Genomic DNA, 20,892 nt, shown 5'->3' with positions numbered 1-20,892 from the left:
ACTTAAATCTATTGATATAATTATTATTAAAACGTAATCTAAAGTTAATAAAAAGTTTTATAATAAAAATATCTGGTGAATAACACACGATTTTCTTAAAGAATAAGTACATTTAATTAAGCGTCGTTGCGTTATTGTCATTTTTTACATGACTTCTATTTGCCATGGGACATTACATATTTATATTGCCTCATCTATTGAAAATATTATATTTGAAGTTCATTTTTGTTTAATACACTTTTGAAAATACACAGTTTTCAAATTTATTACATGTTAAATTACTAGTTACAAACAGCAGTCATTAGGTATGACAGAATTTACTTTCATTTCTGAAAGTAATTTTTAATGCTAGTTTTGCACTTGGGGCAAAAACCTGGTTTTATTTTAAAGTGTTACATAGTTAATTTTTTTTTAAATTACAATATTAATAATTATAACTATCATATTTTATATTGTGTATATTTTATGTACAATATAATATTAAATTAAATATAAAAATTTTGGAGTTAATTTCTAGTAGCTTTGTAATAATGTATAACGTACCATACAATAATAACACTCCGAAAATACATTATACCCCCCCACGTTTTACTTTAATTTACTAATTAAAAATTTGCTAAAAATAAATAATTAAATTTGCATTTCCTTCTTTTATACTCAAATTTTATTTGTGCTTTATTATGTTCCAATGACTCTTACGGTTGCGGCTTCTATTTCCCCGGCAGTGGATGTTTCAACACGATCAACGATTCCATTTGATTCGCCATCTGCTATGTAAGTTGTTGGATGATGTTGGTGATGATAATGACTGTATTCGGATCCATGTCCTAAAGTGGGCTTAAATAAATTATGGAACGAAAAACCTAGAACATAAAATTTCCCCTTAGTGTCGATATAATAAATAGACAAAATAGAAATTCTACTTGAAAATAACTACCAAAGGTTATAAATCTTTATGGGATTATTCATAATATTATGATAATATAGTAAATATAATACATGTGTTTCAATTTGAATTACCAATTGATTAATTGTAATATTCATTTTCTATGGTAACTTTTAAGGTAGTTTTTTTTCCCCGCAACTATAATTATCTTATAAAATTTTACAATGAAAGAGGGAACGACTTTTTTATTATAAAATTAAATAAAAGCTGTTTCATAACATTTTTAAATAAAAGTTTTACCAGAAGCGATTGTATGAGTGATCGCCCAAGTAATCCCATTAGCTATGTTAGACAAAAGTGGACCTAGTATGGCACCAATTAACGGAGCAATGGTACTTCCAATGGTCATTAACAAATGAATAAGCGACGTTATAGCACTGTAATGCGGTTTAGAATTGTGATGATTGTTATAATGTATTTCTTTGCGACCTTCCACAGAAGAGTCCGGGGCCAATGCTAAGGACAATTTTCGGAGGATGTCTTCAACTTGTCCCGAAGTAACATTAGTCTTGATATCAAGCACTTTGGCTAATTCCGATGATTTTGATGGTGGCGCAGCTAATATGTGAGAAGTTAAAGCAAGAGTGTATAACATCAGTTTTTGTCCTTTAAACTAAAAATAGTTAATTACTAATTAATTAAAAAATAGTTATAACACGAAACTTGCACAGAGTAAAGTAAAAAAGTGTATTAGGTTTAAATAGTTCTTAATACTTAACTATTATAAAATTATATTTGTACTTACATACATTATCAAATACAAGAATAAATTTTTTCTAACCAATTTGTTAAGCTGAACAAAGTCTAAGAATATAATAGACATTTTTCACAAAACAATGATTGTTTTATATTGATTTCATTTATCAACATTTACAGTGTAATTAAGTTAGAGAGTGTAATTAATACGCGCCCCTTATCAATTAAAAATAAATATATTATCGAAACTTTCTCGTCATTAAAGAACATTTTATATTTAAGGTCAGATTAAATATATGTACTTTTAACGTTGCAAAAACTTTAAAATGCCGATGACAGAGTATTATGTAAAATTTTCCGTTTTGGTGATTTGATACAAATTAATAGTTGTAACATAAGCACAATTTCAGAAAAATGTTTGGAAGGTCTAATTTAATTTATCCCAATCTTAAAAAACAATTTCTATATAAAAATTTATGTAATTTTATATATAATTTTTAGGTGGCAATAGCAGAAAGGTTAAAGAATACATCATTTTAATAAGTTTAGAATTACTTATTAGAGTTGATTGAAATATAATAAAAACAATATTAAAAGTCCAGAATAATATGGTTGCACAAAATAAATTTTAATGACCCTACTCGGTGTATATAATTAACTTATTAAATACAATAACTTAAACCTAGATATTTTACATTAATCATATTATATGATTTCATAATGATAGTACTTATTTTGATGTTCAGCAATAAATTATTTTATATCTTACCACCGATTATTTTAATTACAGATGTTTTTAAAATAATATTTAAGGTTATAGAGTTATGATATTGTAGTTGAGGAAAATTATAAGAGACTAATACAGAATACTAAATTTGTGATAAAATATTGTTACCTAAGGTCATCTAATTTATTATTAAACAGTTCACAAGCTAGTTAAATTAGTTTAATAATAATAATTTAGATAATAATGTAATATTTACATAACAATTTCATATTTTTTTAGCGACATAAATGTCTATTTATTAAAATATTATTTTGAAAATCGGAAAAAATTGGAATTCCATTTTGATATTCTTAATATTTTTTAAGTAAAATATTTAAAAATATAAGACTTTTGAATTATCCAAGATTAAAACCATTGTTTTTGATATAATCTCCGTTTGATGATGAATCAAAATTTATATTACTTCTGGTACAACTTAGTGTATTCTGCAAAACTAAATACCCTAGGCCCCATTTCTCTAGGTCCAGAAATAATGAAATTATACAAAGTATAACTTATAATAAATTAAAATTTATAACCTATACTCTTTTTACATTTAAACATTAACTAACTAGAGCTTTAAACAGAAATCATTTTTTTCGATTTTTATTTCAATTCAGTTTATTGATATACAAAGTGATTCTTTTAACGCAAGTCACTCGACTTTTATTATGATCTTTAAAACTATCTAATAAAGAATGACTATATAATAAATATTCATTAAATATTATTAGTTATAAAGACATTTATTTAGACAAATTAAGATTATTAATTAATACATGTGATTGTCGCTTGATTAATTTATAAAAAGAAATTTTTTAAGTTAACTTGAGCTCCTATTAATATTAATCTACATTTTTAAGAATAAAATAGAAATAATTTGGGTTGTCAACAATCTCTCAATTTTTTACATTCTTTTATAAGATATCTTTCCTTTCCTTTTCTTTTTGTTTTTGTTTTTATTATATTTTGGCATTTTTGACAAGTTAAGTACTCGAAAACGAGGTAATACACTTTCATCTATAGAAATTGAAACGGATTCCTTACTATTTATCATTTCGTCATTACTTTGGTCTTGTTCAAATTCTCTTTCTTTGTGTAATTTAAATTTTATGTTATCAGTTATTTTACTATCATTATCTGTTTTTTTTCTCTTCTATGGTCTCTTGCTCATATACAAAATATCCTTCTTCCTCTATGGACATTCACTGTTAATTTCAATTTGACATGTTTCGCTTCTTTCTCTGAGCTATTGGATACTCTACCATCTATATCAGGTTGGTTCTCTCGGTGAGTATTGTGTTGGTATTGTTCAAATTCTATATCTTCGTGTAAGTTTAACTCTAAAATATTAGTTATTTTACTATTATTATCTGTTTTTTTTCTGTTCTGTAGAGTCTTTCTCATTTACAAAATGTCCTTCCTCCTCCATGGACTGTTCATTGTTACTTTTAATTTGAAATGTTTGGTTGCTTTCATCTGGACTATCGATTATCTTATTATCTAAGTCAGTTTGGTTCTCTTGGTCAACTGGGTTGATCTTGTTTAAAGTCTCTTTCTTCATATAAGTTAAATTCTATGCCATCATTTATCTGATAATTATTATCTGTCTAGTTATTTTTTATATTTCTTACATCTTTTTTCAATCTTCTCTAGATCATTGGCTTTATTCAATATATTTTTGCGTTAATTTTTGATCATTATATTATTAGTATTCTTAATTGATGTGGCTTTCTTTTCAAAAAAAGAAATTTTTTGCTTTATTCCTTAAAACGTATTAATAATATTTATCATTATTTTGATTGCTATATGGCCAAGTGGGTTAAATGTAAATGCATTTTTAAACGAAGCGCATAACTTTTAATTTTCTATTGATAAAAAACAAATATATGTTTATACTATATACTTCACTATTGGAAATTTCCTATCTAAAGTAATAACTATCATAAATTCTACCAGGAATAATGAATTAATTATTATCTCTTTCATTTACATTTGCTCCACTTGACCTATGACTGTTGTTAGATTGAATATATCCAACTGGTGGAAATTAACTTTTGAATTAATATTTCAGAAGTTATTAACAATTTAAAGTTATGACTGTAGGTGAGGATTGGGTGCTGCTGTTATTTTTATCGCTACACATTACCAGTCCGCACTTTCTCTCTCTTGCACAAGTATAAAAATAAGAAAACTCCCGAAGTATTGATCCAAAAGTTGTTATCAATTAAGTAATTTTAAATTTATAGTTGATTAATCAAATAATATTACTATAAAAGTTCTTAATTAATGTGGCTTTCTTTTCAAAAAAAAATAATTTTTTCCTTTATTGTATCTTTGTACAAGTTTAATTCTAAACTATTAGTTATTTTATTATCATTTTCTGTTTTTTTCTGTTCTGTAGTGTCTTGCTCATTTACATGTTCTTTAATCTTTTTTAAATCATTGGCTTTATTCAATATATTTTTGCGTTGATTTTTAATCATTATATTATTAGAGTTCTTAATTGATGTGGCTTTCTTTTCAAAAAAAGAAATTTTGTTCTTTATTCCTCAAAACGTATTAATAATATTTATCTTTTTTTTTATTATTATTATATATGGCCAATTGGGTTAAATGTAAATGCATTTTTAAACGAAATACATAACTTTTAATTTTCTATTTATATTTAAACATAACTATATACTTGACGATTAAAATTGCTTTATCTGACTTAATAACTATTATATAGTCTAAAAAAAATAATGAATTTATTATTACCCCATTCATTTACATTTGCCCCACATGACCTATGACTATTGTTAAGTTGGGTGTGTCTAATATTAACATATTGTCTCATTATTTTTATATTCAAACGAGTGAACAAGAATTCTCTGGCTTTTGAATATCAAAAGCTCATGATTTGTCGATACTTTTTAAACTCTATTTTTGCTTGTAATATTAAAAGCATTTTTTGTTTAAAATTTTTAAATAGGCTATATAGAGTAATAACAGTGACTCTCACATAAAATTGCAAATGTATTATTATGATTTTTTTTTTTTTGACGTTATAAAGTCGTGTACCAAAAACACATCAAAATGAAATTTTGTTAAGCTGAATTTCTATTTGATTAAACTCAGCGTTAGAGAGAACAAACGTTGAACTAAAATATTTCACAAATCATTATTTTTGATAGGAAAATTATAAAATGTATTCTTTAAATAATTTTGTATTGGCCACAATTTATCTAAATGTACCCTTGACTTACCCTTAAACATAATTTTTTTTATATCTTTGTTTGTATTAATAACTGAATTTGTGATATTATAAACTGATTTGTTTGCCAATTTATCTGTTGTTGGACCAACTATTTGATTTGGTCGATTAAATTCAAAAATAAGTTCTTTAATTTTTTTGCGTTGTATAATTGGTTTACATATATTTGTTTCATTAGTAATTTTGATCAATTGTTCAAAAGCTAAAACCTTATTAGTCACCATTCCGGGATATGTGTTCGCCATTTTTTTTTTGGTATACACTAATTACTATAATACAAAAATGTAAAACGAATTACAATTAAACAAGAAGTGAGGAATTTTATACAATGTTTACTTTGATAATTCGAAAATTTAAGAACACAAGATTGAATTATAAAAATTAAGTCGGCCTGTACATTTATGGAATGTAAATAAATATTTGTGTTTTTCTATAGAAGCTATAATAGTTGTTTGTATATTGTTTATAAAATATGAAAATATATTAAGCCTGTATAGTAATTTAATATTATTATAATTTTATCAAAAGAATCATTTAGTTGTAAGTAATTATTTCGTTATGAATGTAAGTTGTAACTAAAATAAGACTTTATTAGTTCCTATCTATTATTCTATTAAAAATTCTATTAATATTCTATTTTATTCTAAAATAAAATAAAAATATCTTATGCATAGCTTATGCAATTTAATAAGTTCAAATCATCAAAATAAAAAATTATTCTCAAAATATTCTACATGGAATTTGGTTTTTATTCAGGTTCTATTTAAAACAATGTTAACTTACGCTGCTGAAATTATTCTTAAATCTAATGATACCAGAAAATATATTTAAAAAATTGAATTGATCGCCATATTTTTGGCATAACATTTCATAATTGTAGTCAATAAGTTAATACCTTAAAAATAAAAACAAAAAAAAATCTTTAACTCGAAAAATTTTTTATTCAGTGCCTCTATTTTACTGGGTAATATTTACGTTACCTTGTTTGTTAACTAAAATATGCTCTGATGAAATAAACAAATTTTAATTATTAAGAGCCCTACCCTATAATATATGAAGCACTATTTTTTGATGTTTTTTCTTGTAATTATTTTTTAAATATTCTTTTTTTTTTTTTTACTGAAAATATTATAACTTCAATTACTAAGCAAAATATCAATGAAAAGTTAGACTTTCTTTTACAAATCGTTATTGTATCAACTCCATAAATAAAATGAACTATGTAGGTCATTATAACGCATTTCTCTCGACTTATACATAATTTTAAACGTTTCCAGTACAAATTAGTGGAGTGGAGTTTTAACTTAGAATCTATTGACTATTGTGGAGTAACTAGGGCAAATTATTTTTTAGGAGTTGGGTGAGTTTTGTTTAATTCACTTCATATTAAAAATATTTTTAAACGAATATACAATTATATTTAAATGAATTTTGGAAATTAATTTGAAATTCTGAAATACTAAGCCCTCGACTAATTATGTAGATGACTTTGTTCAAATTCGGATAATAAATAAAAATATTTGTCAAACAGCCTAAATAATAAAGTTTGATAATACTTTAGTAGACAGTATAGGCAGAGTGAGAGAGAACTAAGAACCTCAAAAATTCAAAAAATTGTACAAAATATTACATGAAAATATGTTTTAGGTAGAGAAAATTATAATTAAAATATTTAACTAATTAAAATTTTTGTTCAGATTGTTGTTCAGAATCAGTTGTTTTTTAAATCAACTGAAGAAATCAAAAAATAAATAGCGTTGCATTTATTACACTTACGGGGGTTTTGTAGTATTTACCAAACATCAGTTCACTTGAACTTTTTAAATTTATAATTATTGAGTTTTATGATTATAAATGTAGACATGAAAACAAATCCGATCAAATGAACCATTGAAAATCCGGTGCATTAAAAAACTGTAGTCAACAAAAATGAATCCTTAGGTTGCCAGACATGTTAGAAATTTACAATTATTGCTCACTCAAGAGTAAGCTACATGATCGTTGTTATTATTTTATTACTTTTGCCAAAACGTGCGATGCCTATTTAGATCAGCGGTACTCAATAACCGACACAATGGAAAACACAAAGCAGGTTAGGTACGTCTGTAACTGTGTTAATATATCATTTTCTTTTTTATCTGAAACTAACGGAACAGGTCGTTGAAGTTCCGGGGAGAAAGTACTGTAACTGTAAAGTAATCTGAAAAATCCCCTAAAACTGATACATTTTTGACGTTTTATGTTTTCATAACCAGTAGCCAATATAACGGGACAGTTTGAAATGGGTCTGAAACCGTATTATAACGGTACCGTGACGTAAAATTTGTAGATATTACCGTAATTTTAATACCCCGCGACAGCTACCGTTTCGTACCTTTCTCCGGGTACCTTGTTAAGAAAAGAGAACGAAAGAGGAAAAAAAGAAGAACAGAAAAAAAAAAAAAGAATGGACGGAAGAGAGGAAAAAAAAAAAGAAACAATTTTTGAACGTACCTACGCTGAGTTAAGGGTCAAGGCCGCCAGACATCTAGATACCGGCGAACAGTTAACATCACGTTCGCGGTGCTCTCAAAAGACGGTAGAGAGTATTTGTGGACCGACTGATCTCATTTGACTGAGCTAGAACACACTCGCTAGGATGATAGCTTCAAGGTAAGTCGTGTGTTTTTATTTCTTCTTCTATCCTTTAAGTGTGTAAATTCTTTCAAACTAGTTGACGTTGTTTCCATTTGATAATTCATTAAAATTAATTGATTTTCTATTGAAATCGGCGTGATTATATCTACCGGATCGTTAACTCACAAAAATTAATTAACTTGGCGATAACCGTATGATATAGTGAAAATCGTACGGATTCATACGAGTTGATCATATTTTAATATTCTACTTGACTAATGGTGCTAAGCTAATCGTTGTAATAAGTGTATTGGAAATACTTGAAACGACTTAATCATAACTGTAAGTTAATCGATATACCCATTTGTTTTGTATCGATTCTGTTCTACTAATTAAATTAGTATAATCTGTTCGATTCTATTTAAAGTCAAGAGCGTGTATGATTATTCTTCAAATATGCTATTGCTCGTGATACACGTGAAAATATTTTTTTTTTTTTAGAACGGTACCCAGTAACGGTCGTCGACCTGGTCTGGATGGGTCGAATAGCAGGCCCAGACCAATAACAGCTGTACAAAAATAAGGGATCATTACCAAAATCAAAAAGGAATACCTATCACATGGGCGTTTTTGACAGCAGTGAGTATTAACAACTACCTACTAGAAATAACTTTTTCAAAACGGTATATTATGATGAACGTTTTATATTATATATATATATATATATATATTTTTTTTTTTCAAAACAATAAATGTTTTTGCTAAAGTCAATGTTGTAATGTTCTAAATAAGCAAATAATTCTTAACTTATACATAATTAATTATGAAACTTAAAATTTACTATCTTTCCGATACATTGTAGTCCAAAACGTAATTTAAGCTGGTCAAAATTAATATGGGTCAGGATTTTTACTTTTCAGTAGAAAATCAGGGAAAAAAATACATATTTGCTTTATTAAAGTAGCGGTATTTTATGGTCTTGACCATGAAAAAAATAATAATCATGCTTCTATAGTTATTGGTTAAGAAGATATATATATATACAACATGTTTAATTTTATAAAATGTGCTAAAAAAAAGTCTATAATGTGATAATTGTATACCCTCGTTTTGTGTATATTTAGCTTTAACATTCACACAGATATGAAAAAAAAATGTTTTTTATTTTTGGATAATTCAGGTAAAAAAAAAATTTGAATTGATTTCACTTTAATTAAAGTGATCAAAATTAGCTTTTGTCCAGTTTAAATTATTTTTTGGGCCGCTGTATGGTGTTTCTATAGTTGAATGAAAAAAAAATATTTAGGAAGAGCGAAACAAGTTAACGTTCGGGGAAAGATGATTTTTTTTTTATTAAAAACGTTATTATAATATCCTACAAAATTTTTTTCGTAAAAATTTATATCAATGCTACATATAATATTGTATACAATGTAATCGATGTACTTTACATAATATGTAAAATTTTTCGAAAACAATACAAATTAATGAATATGATAGCACATGGACGTTCTCGCAATGAGATTTGGAGGATAGAAACCTTCCCTATGATAAAGCTATATTTTGGAGGGGCAGTAAAAACATTTATTATTTATCTCTCCTCCCAAGACAAAACTGAGCGATATTATAACTCACGTGATCTGTATATATTTTTTCAAAAACTTTATTTTACGGATTTAGGTTTTAAATTGTGTAAAAATAAACCTGTTGATTTTTCTTTTATTTCGATAACTGGTTTTAATTCGAAATATTTTTTAAGGATTTAAAGTAATTATAAATGCGGCGTCCTAATTAAAAACTAATATTTGCGAACCAGGATCCGAGATTCTGTAGTGAATTAGGTTTTATTTAATAGCAACGTACTTAAATAGAACACATGATATAGTGTAAACTGACTTATTAGCTAAGATTGTATACCACGAAAGGTGCAAAGAAATTGTGTTTTCGTTAAACCGGTTCATCAAATATATTTATTTTTTTTATACTGAATTATTGCTCCAATATAGGAGTGTAAACAATAAAGGGTACACTAATTAAAATTCTCTATGCTTTATAAAACTTTTATCCTCAATCAAAAGTATAATGTCTTATGTTCATCAATAAATTAAAAATTTTATCTGTTTGTTATAGGATCAACAATGAAGACTACCACAGATATAACAACTAACAGGCCAAAACCTTTGTTTCCGTATCCTAGTTGCTAAAAACATGATTTATTATATTAATAAATTTAATGTAAATATAGTTATTCTTTTCTTCGGTAGTATAATGAACGTTCTGACTCGGCCCCTACTACGTTCAAGTTAGGCAAACATACTAACTATTTGTATTTTCTTTACATGGTACCTGAATTAAGTTTGCCTTGCGTACGGGGTTGCTAGGAATCTTAGTTGTGCAACTACCTTCTTTTGTTATACTTTATTAATGTCTCATTTGTAAAAAATAAATAGATTTGTTTATACATTGTATACTTATATAACTTGTTTTTTTTTTAATTAGTTTTAGTTATATTATTGAAGTAAATGTTAATCGATAGATAATGAGTTACCTATAAATTTTTATAACAACAATATACAAAAATGTTGTTTAATACCAATTATGTTAAAAAAAAACAACAACATCAAACTTTTGTACCCAAAAACTGATAATATTTAATTTTTGTTGTTCTTCAAATGGTTTCGTAATTTTTTTTATCAAAGTTCAGAGTTTGATATTAGTTACTCATTATATACTAAGTGGCATATCATAAATTGATGATTTAAACAAAAAGAAACATTAGATAAGCCCAACTGGACTTATAAAGTGAAAGCTTTTTATAAAAAGAAATATAAAAATTAGCTTTTGGCTTTAGTACTTTTTAAATTTAACACATCTTAGTCAAACAATTTCCTTATTTGTTAAAATAATTGTTTTATTTCAAATAGTCTCCTAAATTCGATAGCTTAAGATGAATTCATGACTTATTTCAGTTATGGAAATTCATTGTATACTTAATTTATGTACAATAGATTTTATACTTCAATTAACATATACGCTTATAATAATCCTCGACATGTATAAAAATGTATAATTAATTTGCTAAAAATAGTCGATATATATTATCACTTATATAAACGTATGGACAATATCAGTAAAGAATTATTGCAACATTTCTTTAATCAAACAAAATTGGGTTTTAATTATTTTCAAGTGAAAATTTCAAGTTGAAGCATTTCAAACATGGAAATTTTACCTAACTTGAAATATTGAAAAGTATTTATTTATTTTATTTTTGTAATTTACAAAATACTTTCTATATCTGAAGTCATATTCTTATCTATCAATTTTTATTTTTATATAAAAATAATCAGTTTTCAATTATATCTCTAAGGTCAAGTTACCACCACATAAATATTAATATATTGTATAATGAAATTTCAAAAATTCCGCACTTTATGACACTGAAAATGAAACATTTATAATCCACTCTGATAATAATTTTTTTGCAGTTTAATGTCCAAAATGGTAACACTGATTATACAGCTGATAATTTAGCAGATAAAACTATGGCTAAGTTTTAGCTTGCGACGGGCATCGTTTTTAACCTTTGCAGAGGTAGAAACGAGAATTTGATTATTTATACTTTATTTCGTTGCAAGTCTACTTTTTCAGTTTTTCGGTTTACATTTATTATAAAGTCCATCATGGCCATCGGTGATTATCCGGCCGAGTATAACCCTAAAATACACGGACCTTATGATCCAGCTCGCTACTATGGTAAACCGGATACTCCTTTTTCGCAAGTAAAACTCAAAGAGGTAATTCATTATTTTATAAACTAATGCTATTATTTCACTTCATTTTTTTATTAAACTGTAAGATATTCCTTACATAATTATTATGTAATATATTTATATATCATAACTTATTTAAATCTCGGTATTATCTAATATTTTATCAATAGGTATGTTAACATAACATTATTCAATTTTATTTCGTAGATTGGCCAATGGATATCTCGTCGCAACAAATCACCGCAAGCTATTGTGGGTGCTTTTAGCCGTGCTTACTGGAGATGGTCACACAAGTATGTCCAGCCTAAGCGTGTAACAATTGCTCCAGTATTACATATTATTACGGGATCCATGTTGTTCTTCTATGTTCTTAATTATGGTAAATTCAAGAATCATCGCACCCAAAAGTACCACTAATAAAATATGTTCACAATTTTAGAAATCATTTAAATAGTTTGTTTCTTTTTACAACGTTATAAAATACATAAAAATATTTTTAACAATAATTTTGTTTATTAATAGTTTTGGATGTAACATATAGAATTAAAAAATGCTGTTATTATACTATAATTTATATTGAATTCATAAGAAAAATTTCTAAATAAACTGTAGTATGTTACCCAATAAAGTAATATACTTAATTATTTTTTAAGAGTTATAACTATTTTCGGTCGTCTTAAGAGCATGTTTATTGTTCTTTAATAAAAATAGATTTTTTTCTTATACCCCTTTCAAAATTATCTTAAGGATTTAATTATCATCGCCATTAAAACAATCTTTTATTTGTATCTTCTGTGAATGCACCTATAAATTATTATAATAGATGTTAACTTTACCGGTATTGAGAAACAAAAATATCATATACAATTATGTAATTCTTACTCAGATATTAAGAAGTTGATATGTAAGTTAATTACTCAGTTAGAAAATTATATCCAAGCAATAAGACAGTGCTGGATTTCCTAGTAAACGCAATAAGCAACGTTTAAGAAGGTAATTTTTTAGGGATGGCTAATTCTCAAGGATGTAAAATAACAATTTTTTTTTTAATTTTAAACCAACAAATCGGTCATCTATATTCTATTAGAATATAGATAACTATTTATTAACTTTTGAAAAAAACTGACTTCAAAGTTATTGTAAGTAATTTTGAAACTAAAAAATTATGCAAAAGTTGACAAGTACAAGACATTATTTATTCAAAAATATCTTTTATTGTTATGATCTACATCATCTTTTAAATTGTTAAATTTTTAAATGGAGATATGTTTTTAATTTATATTATTTTTTTTATTAACATATATCTATACACTTCAATACATAGGTCCAACTAAAATAAAACTGTGGACTAAACATATTTACCTTATTAAAATATAAAAATATTTTCTTATTATATCACATAAGTGACTTTTTAAATGTTTGAGAATTATCTCCCTAATTCTCATCTAGTTGCATCCATGCTAAGTGTTATAAATCAATAAAATATATTTATATAAAAAGACAGAAATATATTCAGTGCTTACAGCAGTTAAATCTGACATTGCATTAAGAAGAAATAATAGTAAGAGGTTATGAATGATCATGATTATTAAAATAACTTTGATGAAAAGTCAGAAAATTAATAGTTTTCATAGATTTATCAAAAGTCGCAGATTGAAGAAAAAGTGTTGGGATCATTGAAAAATAATAAATCTCAAAATTATGAATTATTATACTTAAAAACATTATTTTTAACTTTTAATTAAGTTTGTAACACTAGCTAATATTTTGCAAATATTAGCAAGTGTTTCAAACTGTTGTACAAAAACATAGTACATAATTTATGTATGTCCAACATATATTCTTTAATCACAAATAATATTTAACATTATTTCCGCATCAGTATAGGTATAAAGACATTAATAACAAAAATATTTTTAATTAGCTTAATAGGAATCAATTATTATTACTTATAAAATTATAAAAATACAAAACAATTATATACATACTTCTTTTTTAAGTATGAAAAATAAATTTGTGCAGTACTATTGGTAACTAAATACCAATCATTAAATATTTAGAAGAATTAGACTTAAATAGTATAACATCTAATTTTTTATACAGATTTTAAAATATCATTACAAGTCATCTGTAGAATTAAATGTATGATGTAAATCTTCAAAATCAAGCATTCTTGTTTCAGTATTTAAAGAATTTTCTGTATCATTTAAAGGCTCAAATTGTTCTAAGCTTTTGATAAATTCTTCAGTTGAAGTAGGAACAAGATTAATATCATTTGTAAAAACTTCATATACTCCATGGCTCATAAATGTGTCTGTTTGAGAAACATTAACTGTTGTCCTTGTTGAAGAAGGAAAATCTGAAAAAAATATGATTCAAAATTAGTAAACTTTAAATAACATAAAATTAATTTTTTTATCAACATTAAACATTACTATGGTAACGACACTGTCATTGCCAATTGTCCAATCTTTAGCAATTTTTATTTTTGATATTTATAGTCATTTATAAGGTTCTTAAAAGTGGACTTTTATTTCTTAATTAGATCTCACATTTGATTTAATATTCAAAATATTAATAAATTATTTATTAGGTATTAAACTACCCAGAGCTGGTTCACATATCAATAACTAGTGTTACCCTAGTAATTCAATATTTATACGATTATAATAGAAGTTTGTTAAAATATAAATTTAAAAAATTATCTTGCAATAATAAATTGTAGTTTTTATTACTATTTAAAATATACCTATAATAGGAACATTAGTTTCTAAATGATCAGTCATTGTACGCAGCCTTTCAGATACAAGACCATCAACACTTTCCAATGCAGCTCTGTTTTCATCACATAACATTGACTCTTCTATACTAGAACTTAATAAGAAATCAACTTTGGAAGTTTGGCTGTCAAATAAATTTAAATGAATAGGACTAGAATGAATATGAGCTGGAGAAATAGAATCCTTAGATTTAGTAGAATCTATTGTCCAAACATCATTATTTTGAGTTATATCATCGTATTCATTAGGAATAGAACTCATCCTATATGTTCCTTTTGGCATGTTTAAAAGATTTTGTAATGTTTCATCTACTTTCTAAAAAAAAACAAAATTAGTTTATTTGTTTTACCAAATAAAAAACATTATTTTTCAGGAATAATTGGACAATTTTTGTGAGATGATCAAAGTCAAATTTTATATTTTTAGGTTCTTTATTAGATTTTTCACTATATTTAATTTTATAATTCGTTGTTTGGTATGAAAAACCTATTTTCAAAAATTAAAAATTTTAATAATCCTAAATTCAGTAAAAAGTAAAAATACTGTGTCATACATATTTAATATTGTACATATAGGTTTATCATACCAAGTGAAAAATTATTGTTTATATAGGTAGTTCAGTAATTATAGTTGCCATAAATTCAAAATTATCAAATTTCCTGACTTTTTTTATATTTTTTTAAGTCAGTTTTAAACAAATATTCCCTACCTCATTTTATATTATATATGTAAGAGGGGTGTGATTTCATTAACTCCCATATTATATTTATTTGCATAGGCACAACTAAAAAGGCTAGAAAGAGATAAACCTTCAAAAATGTTGAAAATTACCTCAGATGATAGTCTAAAAGTATAAGCTTAATAATTTTAAGACATTTTTTTGATATATCTAGGGAAAATTTTCTGACTTTTCATCTAGATTTTTCAGAATTTTGACAACAATGAGTAATTATTTAATTGCAATTTGAAGTAGCATTTATCACAAAAAAAAATATTCATATTTTTATTCATCTAAAAATTTCCATCTCATAAATGCTATCCAAAATTTAGTTTTTTATCAATTTGAATAATCTTAAATATTTTAAATCTGTTAAGTCTAAATTTGTCATAACTATATTATAATATTCAACTATATCATAAGTAGAAAAATGATAATAACAAATCAATATCAAATTACCTTATCTTAACATTAAGTTATTAAATAATTACAACTTTACCATTTTATTTTTTTCGTCAGAATTTAACTCTCTATCTGTAATAAGAGTTAAATATTCTGACAAACTTCGTAATTTTGTAATAAACATGTTAAGTTCCTCTGAAAATGTTTTTATATTTCCAGTATTTAATAAACTTGACATGATGTCCCAAGGAGATATGATTCCGTTTAATGATTTAATAATACTGGGTTTTTTTAAATGTTTCAAAATCTGAAAATAAATAAATAAATATATCTTTGGTTATATTTTACATTTTTAAATATAATTTTTTAAAAATTAACTGATTTAAATAAATCAAAATTTAATTAATAATTTAAACTATTAAATATTTAGTAACTCTTAGATTTACTTTTTTTTTTCTTATGATAATTTAACATTATTGTAAGAGACTGAATAATTTTTTTATAATTCATATTTACTATTGTAAAATAAAATTAAATCTTTTAATTGATTAAATTTTTTTCATTTTTATTTATCATACCTGTTTTAGATGACCAGTTAAATTTTTTTTATATTTTAAATAACCACACTTATGGTTTTTTAACTTTTCCGTTTGTGTGTGAGACTCTTTTTTTCCATTTAAACTATTATTAATGTCATTTTCTAAATATAAATATATATTATACAATTTTTCAATAACATTTTTTATAAAATATATCCAATATTTACCATTAAGTATTGGTTCGTTAAATTCTTGAAAAATATCTTGAAGTTCTGATTCAAAATTTTGATTATCATTTGAATTAGTTATGTGTGAAGGAAATTTTTCTAAATGCTCTTTCATTCGCTTATGTCCTAAATATGTTTTGTGACACACGCCACATACAAAATCAGATTTTACATTATACTTCACTTTTTTTCTTCCAATAATATCTAAATATAGTTTCATTAAATTTAACTTATATTATAAAAAGTGAAAAACAAACATTGTAATAACGAAAATTGTATATTAAATGCAGAACAAATTAATTAACTAAAAGCAATGAGATCTTCAATATGAAGTTACTTGAATATGATATTTGTTTTAAGGATAAGTATTATTTATAAGTGATTTATATTTCATGACTTCCAAGTTACATCTATCTGTTCCCTTATATATAACATATTTAATCAAAAATTGTGAAATATTAACGATTAGAGAATAAACTTTTCAAAATAAAAATATAGTTTTTAAAAAAGTGGGTTTTGAATAATATGCAAGGATTTAATTGTCAGATATCACCAATTTATTGAATGGTAATCCAAGTTGTCAAAACAATTTGTATATCTTAATGAGCACAAGTTTCAAATAAACTTGCTTTATGACTTTTGAGATAGACTTTTGTTAAAAAAACTAAAAATGTTGATTTAAAAATTAAGAATTTAAAATGACTTGTATAATTACCGCTATTATCAATAATAGGTTGACTTTTTCTAGGCATTTCCATAAGTGTTTTTCCATTTAATAAATATTCTGGTGGTTTGGATAACCGCCCAAATTTAGTAGTTAATAAACATTCAACTATCTAATTAATATTATATTTTCATTAGATAATAAATAGTATTAAAAATCAAAATTATTAAGTATTTTTTTTTGATTATTATAAAATTTATCTACCTCTTTTTCATTTTTTGAGTAATCCTTAGATTTTGGTTTATTACATAATATTTGTTTATCTTCTTTACGTGGACGCCCTCTTTTAATTTTGTTTATTTTAACTGTTTCTGTTAGGAGTTTAGGATTTACTAAACTATAGAAATTTAAAGATAACAAATTAAATTTAAATTAAAGTAAAATTTAATTTTAATACCTAAATAGTGTGACTTACTTGAATATTACATTGGTATTTGTTTTTGGATCATATTTTATTACTTTTTTATTTTTATTAACAATATCTTCATCATTAAGTAGTACACCTAAGTCAGCAATAGTTTTATCTGAGATAACTTCTTCAGTTTTTCTAGATTTAAATTATAATTTATTATAATGTAATAAAAAAATATATGTATAATAAAATTGCTGAATTTAAATTAAACATTTTATTTTCCAATAAATACATACAAAGAAAATTGATAACAATAATTCATTAAATCAGAATTTTTCTTTTAAATTTAAATATTGTAAATTAGTGATTTTTTAATTTAGATCCAAGAAAACAACATATTTATATTTAAGACAAATATACATATAATATTCTTGAGTATTAACATATTTCTATGCATGTTATATTTTAAAAATCCTCTTTTTAATTATACTATAAATTTAAGAAAAAAATTATAAACTGTTTTATTATATAAATAAAACTACAATATAGCTAAAAGAGAATTGTGAAATTAATAATTTTTGAAAACATTAATATTAAAATTTATTTACTTACAAGGATTGATTAAAATTATTTTTCAGTACTTTTTGGATAGTTTTGGATTGTGGTAACAATCCAACACGTTTATTTTTTTGTTTAACTGAATTTAATGATGTATTTATTACATTACATCTTTGATGAAGCTGTTCAACAGTTGGAATGTAAAAATTATACGACGATGTTTCACATGTTGTCATGGGCATAGAAGATTCAACATTGGTATCTTGAGATAATTCTGGCGTAACATTTAAGATATAAACTGGGTAATTTTCTAAGTTTGATATTTCCATTTAAGAAAATCGGAAAATAAAGTAATTTATTTATTATTTGGCTAATCAATATACAAGTTAAAAAAATAAATAGTATTTAAATTTTCAATAAACAAAAAAATTTGGCTAACAAAGTATATTATATCGTTTCTATTATTTATGTATGAAACCACATGCTTATCATTTTTTATCCTTAGATACATAGACCTAATAACAATTTTAGTTTATTGGTGCCATAGAGATAAAGAAATACTATCTCGATGATAGATGTTCAGATAATACAGTTATCACATATCACTGATTCATTTTCTAAACGAAATACAGTGTACACAAAATTTATAAACTTGGAAGGTTATATGCACTGTATTTGGAAAAAAATAATCATAAAGACAAAATCTTAGTAATATTTATTAGTTTTAAATTCAAGGAAAAATTAGAGCAGAAAAATAACAATTTGTAGAATTTTGAAATAAACGAACAAATTTCGTTATATCATCTCAACATTACAGTTTTTTTAACCTTTTGTTCTTTAAACAAATTTTTAAAAATTAACTTAAGTTACTTAAAGTTAGCGAGAAGTATTTAATTGTTCTTGAATTTTATAAATACTGCCGAAGCTAATTATTTAATTTGTAGTTATTATGGATCTTTTGGGGTCAATCATGAATTCAATGGACAAACCTCCTACAATTGACACAAAAGAAAAATTACGACAAAAAAGTAAGATAATTAGGTTGTACATGATAATATATTTGGAACATAAGTTTCTTATTGATTATTGTTCTTATTGTAATTTATACTTCATAAGTTCAAAATATGTTATAATTTATTTTTGTTGTTACAGAGGCCCAAGAAGCATTTTTAAAACAGCAGAACAAAGAAAAAGCTCGAATTTTACAATTTCGTCATGAAGTAAATTAATCATTTAGTTATATGATAAATTAAAACATTTAAAATTTACTAATTATATAACTATATAGTTTTAATATTTAATTAATTTTGAACCATAGATACTTTTAAAGTAGATTATAGCAATATATATGAAATTTCATTAGGCTTAATAACTATTCAATAAAATTTAATATTTTTGTAGACTATAAAATCTTATACTTCCTTTATAAATAATTATTGCAAAACAACATTGACCTAATAAAAATATAGCAATAATCATTTACTTTTACAAATATTATTCAAATTTATATTTAATTTGCAACAATCAATCAATCATTTAAATTTATATAAAAATTAGTAATAACGTCATTAGTAAATTATGTGTCACAATGTTTATTTATTTAACTAATGGATAAATTATTGAGTGAACTTAAAATGAAAATCAGAATTCTATTGGTTAAAAAATTGAATAATAAAATTATTTTTTAAAAATATATATTTTGTTTCTTTCTTTTTTTTTAGACTGAGATAAAAGTTACTGCATTTGCCCAAGATGATTATCAAACCAGATTGAAATTTCCTACTTTAGATAAAGTTCTTCGAAATATTGTGTAATTATAAACATTTAATATTTCATTTTATATGTTACAAATATGTTTTAACTACTATGAAATAATTCCTTAGGCATGAAATTTCTGAAGATGCTGGTATGTTAGCATACTCATTTGGAGAAGAAGAAGTTGATCGGTATATCATGATATTTAAAAAAGAATCTCCTCCTTGTGAAGATGAATTAAATGCTCTGAGAAATGGACAAGAGTGGAATGAAGAAATTGCCAAAAGACTTGCAGCACAAGTATATATTTTTTCTTTTGCCTTTAAAAACAAAATTAAATGTATTAAAATAATTTCAATTTTTGTAGAGAGAACAAGAAAAAATTGATGAAATGCTAGATGAACAGAAGCGTATGATGCAAAAACGAACAAATCAAGATAAACCTAAATATAATTATAAAGAAAAGTATCAGCACTTAGTTGGTTTAGAAGCAGCAGAACAAGCTGCAAAAAAGACAGAGACTAATAAAACCTATGGTTTTGGTTAGTTTAAAATTTATATTAATTACTCATCATTTATGGTTTTAATATTCATACATAAATACAGATTGATCGGCTAACTATGTTTCACGTAATATCTTAAATAATAAAATTGTTATTAACAATTTTTTTTTTTTTTGTCATTATGGATCTTTGATGAGGTGTTTCATAAAAAAATTTTAATTTCTACCATTATCCCTTATGCTTAAAACTTCATATTTTCAAATGGAAACCCTATTTTTTTT

General features: G+C 24.4%; 5 protein-coding genes across 11 annotated transcripts in view; 3 read left to right on the top strand and 2 right to left on the bottom strand.

Moving 5' to 3' along the window:
* LOC126904481 (uncharacterized) overlaps positions 1-20,892 on the top strand; it is a 125,999-nt gene that overhangs the window by 18,832 nt on the left and 86,275 nt on the right. The window lies entirely within an intron of this gene.
* Positions 1-20,892, top strand: part of LOC126904488 (sperm-associated antigen 7) — a 186,647-nt gene that overhangs the window by 165,055 nt on the left and 700 nt on the right. For 2 of the 3 annotated variants that reach the window (XM_050683568.1, XM_050683567.1), the window contains exons 2-6: positions 19,298-19,381; positions 19,506-19,573; positions 20,075-20,163; positions 20,237-20,408; positions 20,476-20,650. In XM_050683568.1, the coding sequence (XP_050539525.1) occupies positions 19,303-19,381; positions 19,506-19,573; positions 20,075-20,163; positions 20,237-20,408; positions 20,476-20,650 (583 nt within the window). In that variant the 5' untranslated portion in view covers positions 19,298-19,302. Of the gene's footprint in view, positions 1-19,057; positions 19,382-19,505; positions 19,574-20,074; positions 20,164-20,236; positions 20,409-20,475; positions 20,651-20,892 lie in introns of those variants that run through there. The other variant, XM_050683566.1, reaches the window with a different exon arrangement.
* Positions 194-1,802, bottom strand: LOC126904490 (uncharacterized). The gene is made up of 3 exons (XM_050683571.1): positions 1,692-1,802; positions 1,187-1,559; positions 194-863 (listed from the first exon to the last, which is right to left on the bottom strand). Exons 1-3 carry the CDS (start codon positions 1,767-1,769, stop codon positions 679-681), a joined length of 636 nt encoding a protein of 211 aa, XP_050539528.1. The 5' UTR covers positions 1,770-1,802; the 3' UTR covers positions 194-678.
* On the top strand, positions 11,827-12,705 carry LOC126904493 (putative ATP synthase subunit f, mitochondrial). The gene is made up of 2 exons (XM_050683575.1): positions 11,827-12,077; positions 12,261-12,705. Exons 1-2 carry the CDS (start codon positions 11,964-11,966, stop codon positions 12,468-12,470), a joined length of 324 nt encoding a protein of 107 aa, XP_050539532.1. The 5' UTR covers positions 11,827-11,963; the 3' UTR covers positions 12,471-12,705.
* LOC126904473 (MATH and LRR domain-containing protein PFE0570w-like) lies at positions 14,055-18,831 on the bottom strand. 2 transcript variants are annotated; one of them, XM_050683521.1, is made up of 9 exons: positions 18,408-18,831; positions 17,859-17,990; positions 17,648-17,780; positions 17,423-17,555; positions 16,720-16,923; positions 16,532-16,653; positions 16,051-16,260; positions 14,803-15,148; positions 14,055-14,412 (listed from the first exon to the last, which is right to left on the bottom strand). In XM_050683521.1, the coding sequence occupies exons 1-9, from the start codon at positions 18,680-18,682 to the stop codon at positions 14,171-14,173; spliced, it is 1,797 nt and encodes a 598-aa protein (XP_050539478.1). In that variant the 5' UTR covers positions 18,683-18,831; the 3' UTR covers positions 14,055-14,170. The 2 variants fall into 2 exon arrangements, with proteins under 2 accessions (XP_050539478.1, XP_050539479.1); XM_050683522.1 differs by having other exon boundaries at positions 14,056-14,412; positions 17,435-17,555; positions 18,408-18,830.

The sequence above is a fragment of the Daktulosphaira vitifoliae genome, unplaced genomic scaffold (genome assembly GCF_025091365.1).
Source record: "Daktulosphaira vitifoliae isolate Bord-2020 unplaced genomic scaffold, ASM2509136v1 Scaffold_4, whole genome shotgun sequence".
In the NCBI taxonomy this organism is placed as follows: Eukaryota; Metazoa; Arthropoda; class Insecta; order Hemiptera; family Phylloxeridae; genus Daktulosphaira; species Daktulosphaira vitifoliae.
Note: the sequence above shows the minus strand (reverse complement) of the source record. Positions and strands in the feature narration are given on the sequence as shown.